Source organism: Thermobia domestica, chromosome 14 (genome assembly GCF_964235325.1).
Source record: "Thermobia domestica chromosome 14, izTheDome1.hap1.1, whole genome shotgun sequence".
Lineage (NCBI taxonomy): Eukaryota > Metazoa > Arthropoda > Insecta > Zygentoma > Lepismatidae > Thermobia > Thermobia domestica.
This window is the reverse complement of record NC_137467.1, coordinates 109,724,218-109,737,184: the sequence shown is the minus strand read 5'-3', so window position 1 is coordinate 109,737,184 and position 12,967 is coordinate 109,724,218. Positions and strand designations below refer to the sequence as shown.

Sequence of the window (12,967 nt, the reverse complement as noted above, 5' to 3'; positions counted from 1 at the left end):
CAGGTGAAGGTCATACAGCTTCCGACAGTTAGTGCGACGTTTCTGGATGTGTTTTGGCGAAAGTTATGAACACGCCCCTTCCATCGCGGTGAATGATGGTGTGCACTGTCTTCAGTGATGTCTGTAGCCGGTTCGCGATACTCCTCTATGTGGATGGATTCTCCCTGCTGACCAGAATCCCGACTTCCCGAATTATATCTCGTGTGCGACAAGTGCCTGCCCGAAAGTTGGCCTATTTCTGTCCCACGGGAATAATCCTACACCTCGCCCTACCTACCCCTTATAACACCGTGATACGCCATTTTTGTATACATTGAATCCACGCTTGTTGCACAGTTTGATAATGGCACCATAACTGTAGCTCACGTCGGAAAGGTCAGTTATAAACATTTGTTTTCGGCGGAATTTTTTCCGATACGCACTTACCACACCTGGCATGCATAGTCAATGGTTCCAGATGCCCACACGACTGGTACCTTCCTTCTCTTCTCACTTGGTGTTGCTGCACAAGGTGTATAATTTCGTCACAATAGATCGGAAACAAAATCTGTAGTTATTCGTGTAGTTTCTGGCAGATTCATATGAGACAAGCGTTCCCTTTCAGCAGTGGGAATGTACGATATGGTACTTACGGCTTAAAGTGGGAAAATTAAGAATTACTTTGTTTTCATGAAAAACCTATGCCTTCACGACCGTCGAATCAGAAAAGCGTACAGACTAAAGACGAGAGTAAATTACTGGACCGCTAATGAGCATATGAAGTTAGTACAATGTTAATCTTGCATTCCTATTTCCATTGTTCTATTTCTTCCTTTTATTTTTTATTAATTGACATTTTCAGCAAGAGGCTATTTGATATATGGATAACAATTTAATACGGAGTTCAACTACCGTAGTTAATTCCATGTTTTTCCACCAATGCTTCAAATAGCTCAAGTAATAGAGCGTTGGCTTCTTATTCTGGAGGTTGTAGGATCGATCCCCACTGACGACCATCCTGACCATCGCACTGCGGTTTTCCTTACGACTCTACCATCCTTTTGTGCAGGAATAAAAAGATATAAACCTTCCAAGGCTGTTGGTCTATCTCACTCCGAAAATCATAAGAATTATTAGTTTCGTTTTGTGTGTGTGTGTTGGTACAGCTCCCCATCATCGGCACCACATGTAAATACACTTTCAGCGCCGCAGTGAATTTTGTGTTTTTTTAATGGGCTGCTAATAATTTTGTAGATGAAAAGTAAACAAAATGCAATATTACTGGGCCGTTAGCACAAAACCCTTCGAAGGGGCCAGGTCGGCCACTTCTAATAGGAAAGTCTCAACAAGATCAGATTTACGGCCTCCTAATAAAGTAACGAAACAGAGTAGACATGTCGGTCCCAAGGGATCGACGCGGTCCGTTGAGCGGGCCACCTGTCGTTTCCATGGGGCGTACATGACAGTTAACGTGTTAAAAAAAAAAAGCAACCGACTTCAAATTGAATAATACAGAGGTTTGATAGAAATTACAGATCAGAAGTTATAATACAGTAAGTTATAGAATGATGTGCAATATTATCCAGTTACATCAGTTAAAAGTTTCTGGTGTCGCTTCTGTTTCATAATCCGTTCATTTAGGTGAACAATTTGATGTTTATGCCGTTCTTTTTTCATTTATAGAATAGAAAATGTGAGAGAATGGGAACAAGATTCATTCAAAAGCACATACACTCTGTTTTCTTGAAATCGTGTTGCAATATAATTTACGAATAGTACGTGCGTCACTGTTGGGAAGCTTAACATACATACAATCTGCTAGCAGATAGTGTATATTTTCATATACGTTAGGATCGAGTGGTCTACCACCACAATTTAACGCACACATGGAGGGCGTGCCCGCGGCCGTTCGGCCTATTTAATGGACTGGTTCCGCAAAACAAGGCACCCTCTTGGACGTTAGTCCTCGTGTATATAGTAAGATTTGTCCCTTAACTTTGATTCGCCTTGGCATTGTAACCCATATTCACTAAGGGAGTGGGATATGCCCACTGCGCGGAAAAACCGAAGTCCTGCCTATCACTTACCTACTGTTGGAGGCCAGGACTGCTGGCGAACCAGTCCGCCCGTGCCGTGTAGGCATGGTGCTCGAGCATTTCGAGGTAAGCTCACTTCCTGTCCATGATTGCTGCTATCCAAATTCATGTGATAAGCTCCCATTAGCCACGGTACGCCCAAGCCCGGTTATATCCAGGAGCCATAAGCATGTTCAAGGGGGTTTGTTCAATCAAGGTCCTGCCTACCTCATTCGTTAATCGGCAACCGCGTTCGTGCGTAGAGGTACCACAGACACGTAGAAGTGCTCCCGCATCTCATCTCGGATTCAATTTTACGTGTTAAGTCGCTATTTCAGTTTGATGTCAGCTCTTAACCCTCAAAACTTCATCCCTTTCACTGGCATAACACACCGTTATCCAAATACCTGGGATTGGCACTTTTCCTCAGTAGCCGTTCAGTCCCCATGCAGACAGGAATCTCATAATTCCCCTCCCGGCAGGATCATCCAAGCAATACGGGACTTCCTCGAATTACGGTAGAGGTACAACGTACATTACGAGAGCCAACGACTGATGTATACCGTCTGTCAAAGCAGACATGTTCATTTGGGACCTGTGTCTCCCCTCGTAGGTTCGCCCAAATAACACGGGGCTACCTGTCTTTTACGTGTTTAGATATCTTCACGACGTACTAAGCTACATTCCGAACCCTTTGGTACGTGTAAAGCCACCATTGGGAGGGAACGCTACATCCTCCCTCGGTAGGATCTGACCCAATGGCTAACGTAGGGCTGTCTCCCTATAAAAAATGGCCATTTAGGAGTGGCAAACTCCCTGCTAGTGTCGTGAGCCCTGCGCCTAGCTGGTAACAACCAGGATACAGGACTACCCTACGTCTCTTATTCTTGAGATACGACTATGCATTAGGATATTAAGATCCCACCCTGGACCCAAGAGCACGCACGAAACGCTCTTTGATGGCAGTACTTACATCTTCCTCCCGGTATTGCGTGGATCGGCCACTACCCGTCTTTCATACGTGTTAGGATACCACGTGGTCTTAACTCCCGGACCCAAGAGCTCGACCTAGTTGCCCATTTCGAAGGATAGGTGTAATCTCTCCTCCGCCGGAGGGGTGGCAATTTACACTACTTGTATTGATTAGGACGTGACGAGGTAGCATGTACTCTTGCTGATCCAATGGCACGAGTTTGTTGCCCATTTCGGAGGATAGCAAAAGCCTTACCTCCGCCGGGGTTGTTATCCTGATACGCAATAACACCCAAAAAACATGACAGTTCTTGGCACTGGATATACCAGAGCTGCATGTTTCCACGTACTTCCCGAATCCTATCTCCCCATTAGGGTACCACTAGTCAACCAAAGCCATGTGATCTGATGACGAAAGGGGGTGTGCTTTCATATACCGTATATAATTACATAAATAATCTATTCCAGGAGTATAAAAACTGTCATATACAGTATATAAAATTTTGTTCAACAGAGTGGCATCTATCGATGAGTATATGTTTCGTTCTTGAACTTCTTTTTTGTCCAACGGTAATAATCTCGTTACTACATTTCTTAACTCCAATTTTTTGAACGCTGATAAGTTATGCTTCATTCTTGATACATGTTGCGTAGAGTTTCAAGAATATTTTCCTTTCAGAATGAAACTAGGCGTATCTGTTCAATGATTATTTCAAGAGTTAGTTGGCCGTTGGGACAAATGTGAGTCATCTAACAGATTTCTACGAAATTGATCTCAGAGCATTTCTCGGATCGGTCTGAATCTAAGTTAATAGTATTTTCCCAGTACAAGTAAAAATTTTGTGTAGTAAATTTGTGTAAAGATAATTTTAACAAACAATATCGTCTTTGCTACCAAGGAACATTGCAGTATTGCTAGTATTTGTATCGTACATCTTAACTGGGTCACCAAGTGTGTTCAGTTGAAGCATCACAAACTACCCAAGTGAAATAATTTTCTTTAAAACCATAGTGCACTATTAATTAGAGTTTAACAAAGATAACTTCAAGAAATCCAAATTGATATAGTCGATACATTACATATCGGAAATTAGCAAAACAGCAACAAAGAATGTGACGTTAAAAGTAAGCATTCCCATGCCGGCACATTTTAAAGATAGAAATCCATGTCAAGCCGTGTAACGTGGGTTCCTGTCACCACGGCATGGCGCGTCCTCAGGTTGCGGATCGAGGAGAAGGCCTCTAGATATAGAGGTTAGCTGCGAATATACTGAATGAGCAGTCGCGGACAGACGACTAGGAGTGGTCCTCCAGCTTGGGGGTTTGGGTAAGGCTAACACCCTCATCCTGTAAAAAAAAAGGTACTTGTTCAGAAACATTCACAAAAGCCTCGGACAAGGACTGATAACTTGGCACGACATCAGCAAAAGAAAATGGACATGAGATTTGGAACATGGAATATTAGAAGTCTTTATAGGGCAGGGGCGTTAAAACCTGTAACGAGTGAGTTAGAGAAATACAGGATGGACTTAGTAGGAGTTCAGGAAGTTAGGTGGGAAGGAAATGGATCTGAAAATTCCGGAAATTTTACGTTCTTTTACGGGGAAGGAAATAAAAATCACCAGTTAGGAACAGGGTTTTTCGTTCACAAACGAATATTACCAGCAATTAAACGGATTGCATTTGTTACTGACAGACTTTCTTTTATTTCTCTTAAGGGACGGTGGTGTGATATTATTGTTTTTAATGTACATGCTCCAACTGAAGATAAGGGTGACGATATAAAAGACAGTTTTACGAAGAAGTGGTACGGATATTTGACCAACTCCCGCGATACCATATGAAGATTCTATTAGGGGATTTCAATGCGAAGGTAGGACGAGAGGATATTTTCAAACCGATTATAGGGAACGAAAGTTTGCATAAGGAAAGTAATGACAACGGTGTTAGACTCGTGAACTTTGCAACATCCAAAAACCTAATCGTGAAGAGTACAAAATTCCCACATCGCGACGTTCATAAATACACTTGGACATCACCAGACGGAAAAACACATAATCAAATTGATCACGTTTTAGTAGATAGAAGAAGACAATCTAGCATAATTGACGTCCGGTCGTTTAGAGGGGCTCATTGTGACACTGATCACTACCTGGTAGTAGCGATAATACGGGAGATATTATCGTTGAATAAAGGTAATATTCAATGTCCGAAAACGGAGAGATTTAATTTAAAGAAATTAGAAGAGAGCCAGATAAGAGAGGAATACCAGATTGAAGTTTCGAATAGATTCTCGGTTTTAGAAGACTCGGAGTGCACTAGTGTTGAGGATACTTGGATTGAAATTAGAGATAGCAGTAAAAGTTCAGCAATCACACGGAAATACGTAGGAACAAACCATGGTTCGACCAAGAATGCATTAAACTAGCAGAGAAGAGAAAACAGGCAAAATTACGGTGGCTACAAAATCCGAATGAAATAACTACACAAAATTTCGCATATATCAGGCGGGAAACTTCCAAAACTTTTAGAACAAAGAAACGGGATTTTTTGAAAGCTAAAATTAAGGAACTTGAAGATAATAGTAAAAATAAAAATATTCGGGACATCTATAAGGGGATCAGCGAATTTAAGAAAGGCTATCAACCTCGTGCTTATATATTAAAGAAATCTGACGGGACACTTCTCACTGATACGGATAGCCTCTTAAATAGATGGAAAGATTTCTTTGACGATTTGCTGAACACGCAGCCAAAAACTAATGTGCGTGGAGAAAAGGAGATACACACCGCAGAACCGTATATTCCAGAACCCAATCGAATAGAAGTGGAAGCCGCTATAAAGAAATTAAAGAAACACAAATCTCCGGGTGTAGATGAAATTCCGGCTGAGTTAATTTTAGCTGGAGGCGAAAAATTGTGGAACAAGATACACAAACTCATTTTCCTTATCTGGATCAAGGAGGAATTGACACAAGAGTGGAAAGAGTCAATCATTGTTCCAATTCACAAGAAAGGCGACAAAACTGACTGTAATAATTATCGAGGCATTTCTCTTCTGTTAACATCCTATAAAATTCTTTCAAATATTCTATTAGCAAGATTGACCCCATACGCAGATGAAATTATTGGAGATTATCAGTGCGGATTTAGACGAAATCGATCAACTATCGACCAAATATTTACCATTCGCCAAATACTCGAAAAGAAGTGGGAATACAATACCCCGGTACATCAACTATTTATTGATTTTAGAAAGGCTTACGACTCGGTTAGGATAGAAACATTATACAACGTACTTACAGAACTTGGAATACCGAGAAAGCTAATTAGATTAATTAAGATATGTTTAAGTGAATCCCAAAGTAAAGTCCGGGTAGAAAAATTTTTGTCCACGAGCTTTCACGTCGAAAATGGCCTGAAACAAGGAGATGCGTTGTTGCCATTATTATTTAACTTCGTGCTGGAATACGCCATAAGGAAAATCAAAGATAGCAACCAGGGCCTAGAGTTGAACGGCATTCACCAGGTTATGGCATATGCTGATGATGTAAATTTAATAGGGGATGATAGGAGAATAGTAGTAATAAATGCAGAGATCTTATTAAACGCTTGCAGGGGCATGGGTTTAGAAGTAAATGCAGAGAAAACTAAATACATGGAAGTGCGTCGGGACCGTAATACGGCAAATTGTGGAGGCGTTAAAATATTAAATAATGCTTTTGATAAAGTGGATACTTTCAAATATTTACGATCAATATTAGCAGACGAAAATCATATTCACGAAGAAATTAAATGTCGACTAAAAGCAGGGAATTCGTGTTACTACTTGGTTCAAAATATCTTGTCGTCGCGAATTCTGTCGAGGAATTTGAAGCTTAAAATATATAAAACGATAATCATGCGTGTTGTTCTGTATGGTTGCGAAACATGGTCGCTTACTCTGAGGGAAGAACATAGACTGAAAGTATTTGAGAACAGGATCCTGAGAAGAATATTCGGACCCAAGAGGAACGAGAATGGGGAATGGCGGAAGCTTCATAACGAGGAACTACATATTTTATACGGTTTACCCAACATTGTTAGGGTTGTCAAGTCTAGGAAGCTTAGGTGGGCAGGTCATGTAGCTAGAATGGAAGAAAGTAGAAACGCTTTCAAAGTCTTAACTGGTAGACCCATAGGAAAACGACCATTAGGAAGACCTAGGCGCAGGTGGGAGGATAATATTAAGATGGATCTCGCAGAGATAGGAATACAAAGTAGAAACTGGATGCAATTAGCTAAGGATAGAAGTCAGTGGAGAGCTTTTGTGAACGCGGCACTGAACCTCCGGGTTCCATAGGCCATAGAGTTAGTTAGTTACTTAATCCATGACAAGGTAAATTAAGTAAATCAATCTAATCATGGCTCTAAAGTTTGGTGAAAAGTATATATGTGAACCCATCATCGATTAGTACAAAATCACTTTCAAAGCACAATTTAAGCGTATTGAGTGGTCCTGTAAAATTTGTAAATTAGTTTAAGGAGATACCTAAGCGAAACAAATGTTCTTGACCCTTCAACTTTCAAAAATTTCCAAAGTCATGCACCTGTCTCTGTATGATGTGATACATATTCCTTTCAGAGGATAACATCTACCAAATTCGAATTCTTTTTGTCAATTTTATACTTCCCAAGGAATAATATAGACCTTTCCAAATTTTAAGACACAACTCTCATCTTGGAAAAAATACCACCCTTGTCTGAGGATCAATGAACTCTGTAATTTTGTCAATGAGACCTCAAATCCTGGCCCTAGGCTAACGTATCCCAGACAAACTTTGACTTTGAGATATGACCCCAAGACTTATCAGGTTTCTGACGGGTAATTATACGTTGACGTTTGCAAAGGTATCTGTAAATTGTTTGTTGACTCAGTCACGCAAAGACTTCCAAATACTACTAACGATCTCTATCAATTACTTTTTTCTTTGGAAAAATTTCAATTTTCTATAGGCTTAATATAGTTCGTTGTATCAAAATTCTATTAGACGCATCCGTTTAAAAACTTATGGGTTTTATAAATTCTTTCAGCTAACTGTGAACTGCTATGCCTTGGTAAAGATGATTTCAATTCGATATTGAAAAAAACACTTGAAAGAGAATGGGCAAGAATAAAAGAAGCTCTGTCTTTATTTCCATACTTCAAGGGTTGGTCAGAAATCGCAGTCAGAGAATGCTGCACGAAGGCCAGAATCAAAAAATTTGCTAAAGATGACATTATATTAAGTGAGTATACTAACACAGAAAGTATAGCAGACTTATTTTGTACTCTGCCATTCTGATGTAATAACGGTCTTTTAACGGATCTTGGTTCCTTGCAGATTTAATTATCCAATCATTAGTTCTTACTTATTATGTTTAAATTTTCGTGAATTGTTATATTCTTTACTCTCATTTGGCAGCAAATAATTACTTTTAGAAGTTTAAATAATTGATGTTTATATATTTAATAGAATGTATTGATATCGAAAATCTTTTTTTTTTTTTATCCATATCTAAACGACTTGGTGTCAGTGTGCAGCGGGGTTTAGTCCAACGGCACCTAGTTCAATTTTAAACCATGGACTTATACGAGTGACCAGTTCCATATATCTATTGGTCTTCTAATGATTTTTCTTTTCCCTCAATATCATTCCAGAAAATGCATTGTGCTGCTTCTTTTAAAATAAACATTCTTTTCCATTTTCAAGTCTTGTTTAGACTAAGATAGATGTTGGAGTTAAAAATAATTTCATTTAATGAAAACTCATGTTAACTTAATTATACATCCATAGGATTGTCATATGTCCGTATTGTGTACGGACTGTTTGTATTTTTGGGTCTGAGTCCATGTATGTATCGTACAAGGCATGAAATAGGAAAATGTCCGTATTTGACAGTTTTTGGAGCTGTCCGAAAATTTCCGAGTCGGGAATTGCTAAAATCTCGGGTGAAAAGAATTCTGTTTTCATCATATAATTTTTTTAGTTACCATTAATAAAATAGATTATGTTTTTCTTTAAAAAAAGTGTCATTTTTCCATTCCAGGGTTCTTTTGGTTAGTTTTAATATGCGTAATATAATGGTGAGTTATTATATTGTGTTCATGAAACAAAATATAAAACATGTCAGTTTCCAATAGTGTTTTAAGTAGTACTGGAAACAATTGTGTGATAACCTAAACATGTGAATTTGAGGTAAGAAATTTCAAAATATTTGTTCTGAGTTTGGGCACCGTATTTTTGATGGGTCCCCAGACAACACATACGTGTATGACACACGTGCCATATCCATGCCTAAGCCGTACATGTGCACATGTGCATTTGTGTGGATGATGAACACATACATAACCCGTGCATAAGCCGTATACGTGAATTTGCGTGAATAAAGCACACATATATAACTCGTGTATGTGCACATGTGCATTTGCGTGGGTTATGCACACGTACATAACCAGTGACTAAGCCGTGCATGTGCACATATGCATTTGCACGGATAAAGCGCACATTTATATAACCTGTGCCTAAGCCGTTACGTGCACATGTTCATTTGCATGGATGAAGCACACGTACAGAACCCGTGCTTAAACCGTTATGTGCACTTGTGCATTTGCATGGATGAAGCACACATTTATATAACCCGTGCTGTAGCCGTTATGTACACATGTGCATTTACATGGATGCAGCACACGTACATAACCTATGCTTGAGCCGTGCATGTACATATGTGCATCTGCGTAGATAAGCACATTTAAATTAACGGTGCTTAAGCCGTTGTATGCACATTAGGGCGGGGCGAACTTCAAGAAATGTAAACAGAAGCTTTTGTCTCTAGTTCTAAAAGTTGATACAGGTAAAGGTAATTTCGTATGTAAAATTTCAGATTTTTATCTTTTGATTTAAGGGTCCCAACTTTGAGTTAACAATGAAGCTATTATTAACATATGATAAAAAGTAGTTTTTCTGTTCAGTAGATTTATTGTTCTAAAACATGCATTATTTTTTTTAAAAAAGAAGTATTACTTAATTATCTGCTTTCAGAAACGCATGCTTAGTATCCAAATTTCCTTCTTGATTCCCCGGATGAAGCAATCATTCCATGTCTGGCTTTATGACCAAAAACTTTTGTGAAGACCCTGGAAACTTCTTTTACGACTCGTTCAACTGCTTGTGAATGACATTGAATTCCTGTAAATTCCCGTGGTCCTATTTCAATCTTTGCCAGCAATTCTTCATCTGACATTGAATTTACAAGAGGAGGCGGCGTTGTGACGGAAGCATTCCAATCAATCAGCTTGTAGTAGTTTTCTGCTTCGAGATGAATCATAATATTTGATTTACAAAATTTTCTCACTCCAGCTTGATTGGTCGTTCTTGCAACAACAATCTTGTTTACTGCATTTTTTCTTACTTCAATGTCTGGATCTGCAAGAGAAGTAAGGAGAATATTTTCACTGTGGGCAAAATAACAATTTAACTTTAGAGATCTTATTGCAGCTTCCTTCATCTCACTATCGGGTAAATTTCTTTCTCCAAAATAAAATAGAAGTTACGTGATCCATCAGTGCAGTTGGAATGGGTTTTTATCTCGAACCAACTTGGAGCATACACTCTAACGATGCAGGTTACAAGCTGCAATGGGTTTTTGGATGCATTTCTTGTGCTCATGAACAAACGAAGGGTTCGATTGGCGAGCGTCAACCACCTGGCGTGATTAAAGGCACCTGGAGAAGCAGTTTGTAAAAATTTTATAATAGCAGCATGAGCGTTGTCCTTTCTGCATCGCACTGCGATGCAACCCTTCAGCAATTACTTTTGATCAGCGCTAATATCTTTTGTGATATTCACTCAAAATTCCTTGACATTTCCAGTGACGGGCTGGAAATCAACTATTGGAACATCGCGTGAATCAAAACTTAGCATCTTTCCGATAAGCCCTGAAAATCCCTTTGGACCAGTTGTTTTGCCATCAATATTTTTAAAAATTTCTCTTAGTGGAAGCTCATTCAGACGCAATATATAAATGAGTCACTGTAAAGGTCGATTTGAAGCTGTTTCCAGTGGACGTATAATCCCAGAATGTTCGCCGGTGTTTGTGTTTGTTCCATCACATACCACAGCACGCAAAGTAGCTGTCGAATCCGTGTCCCGTATAACAGAGAGTATTTCATTTGAAATATTTTCTGCTTTGCCACTTTGTGGAGTAATATGATCCACGTATTGCTCACTAGGATATGCAGTAATAACGTAGTGATCCTCCTTCTTTGCTAGTTGTCCTCCACAAAATCCAAATAGTCTGGTTTCATCTATAAGCCCATCAAAACCAATACAAATTAGCCTGCGCAAGTCAAACGAATGAGATTCTGCTCCCTTGTCTCTCCAATAAATTCTCTGTCTCCGCAACTTTGTTGGTTCTACTATATTTTCCGGTTTATCCAGTTTCAGGTCTTTCAGGCATGCATTAATTAATTTGCAAGCATCTCGGTTACTAACGCCAGTTCTTTCCATCATTTGGCTTAAGTTTGGGTACTGATGCCTATCTTGTGCTGGCCGTTCTTCGGAATCTGTGTCTTCAGAGTCGGATGTGTTTGCTTCATAAGGTGATTCATCTTCCAAGGCCACACCACTTGCTTCATTTTCTTCCATAAAGTTCAACTGACAGGCAGTAGTTTTAGTCGTAGTTAGGCTTTGCAAAAGCTTTTTTCTAAACCGCTCTTCCTGGTCCTTCCTCTCTGCTTTTTTCTGAAGTCAACACGAAACAATCTTGTCAATCGAACCGATTACCATTTTCCGACCCGAAGTCTGATCCACCCAGAAGTTCCACTCAATTTGTGGTACTTTTATGCCGCATTTACACAACTGTCTGTCCATTATTTTGTTTCTAACACACTTGCAAGTACAGATATCAAATACTTACAAATTACTGAAGTCCGCTTTGAATGTAAGTTTTTTTTAAAACTAGTCAGAGGCTAGCAACCTCTAAGAGGGCTACACCCTGTTTTAGGGAAGGGAATTGAGAGGATTACTAGAGGACTGAAGGATTGGTTGTTGGGCTATGGGCTGTATTATTTATTTATTAATCTTCATTATTCTTATCATCATTTGGAGGAAAGGTCATTATGATCTTTGCGATCATAAACATATTTGAGGTTACACTGGAACATAAACAAGATACAGACGTGAGCATAAATACAACATAGTATATAAGGCAGAAATAGAGTAGAAAACATAGTCAATATAATGGATGTGGGAAATCTAATACAAAGCTAAAGAACAAAGAAACAAATCATAAGGCATGATGGAAATGAGGGATGAGGTGAAGTGCACTTGACGCCACAACACAATAGAGGTTTGTTAGAAAGATGCATGTAGTTATCTTCTGCCTAGGGGTGGCTCTAGGCTAATGGAGACGTGGTGAACCCTGTTAGAGAAATGGAATCACTGTGCATATGATGGGAATATATGAGGAAGATGTACATGCAAACGGTAGTCTTGGAGGATCTGTAGATCGAGATGATCTGGAGGGACTGGGTAGCAATATAATGTAAAGTGGAGATGAAGCGAAGTATTATGGTATCGTGCAGGCGAGGAGTGAAGTGCAAGATGGTGCATAATTTTAAACAGTAGAGGATGGTGATATGCGTAGCGTTGCGTAATGAATTTTAAGCGAAGAGTTTCGAGATGGTAGCTGAGTTGGGAGAATAATATTAAGGAATATAAATCACGGGTTGGGCTGGGGAGAGAAATGCGAAAGGCAATGCGAAAAGCGTGTCTCTCTAAAATGGCTAGTTTCGTGTAGAATGAGGGAGGGGCGAAAATCCATGCCGGAAAACCATATGTGAGAATGGGTCGGAAGAAAGCCTTGTATGTGTTGAGAACAACGGGTGCTTTGAGGTCCCAGGTTGTGCTGGTTAGTCGTTTC

At 39.5% G+C, this 12,967-nt stretch overlaps 1 protein-coding gene across 1 annotated transcript in view; it reads left to right on the top strand.

Annotated features, from left to right (window-relative positions):
* Positions 1-12,967, top strand: part of LOC145670282 (cGMP-dependent protein kinase 2-like) — a 508,984-nt gene that overhangs the window by 322,202 nt on the left and 173,815 nt on the right. The window contains exon 5 of the mRNA XM_081738722.1: positions 8,099-8,293. Within this exon, the coding sequence (XP_081594848.1) occupies positions 8,099-8,293 (195 nt within the window). The remainder of the gene's footprint in view (positions 1-8,098; positions 8,294-12,967) is intronic.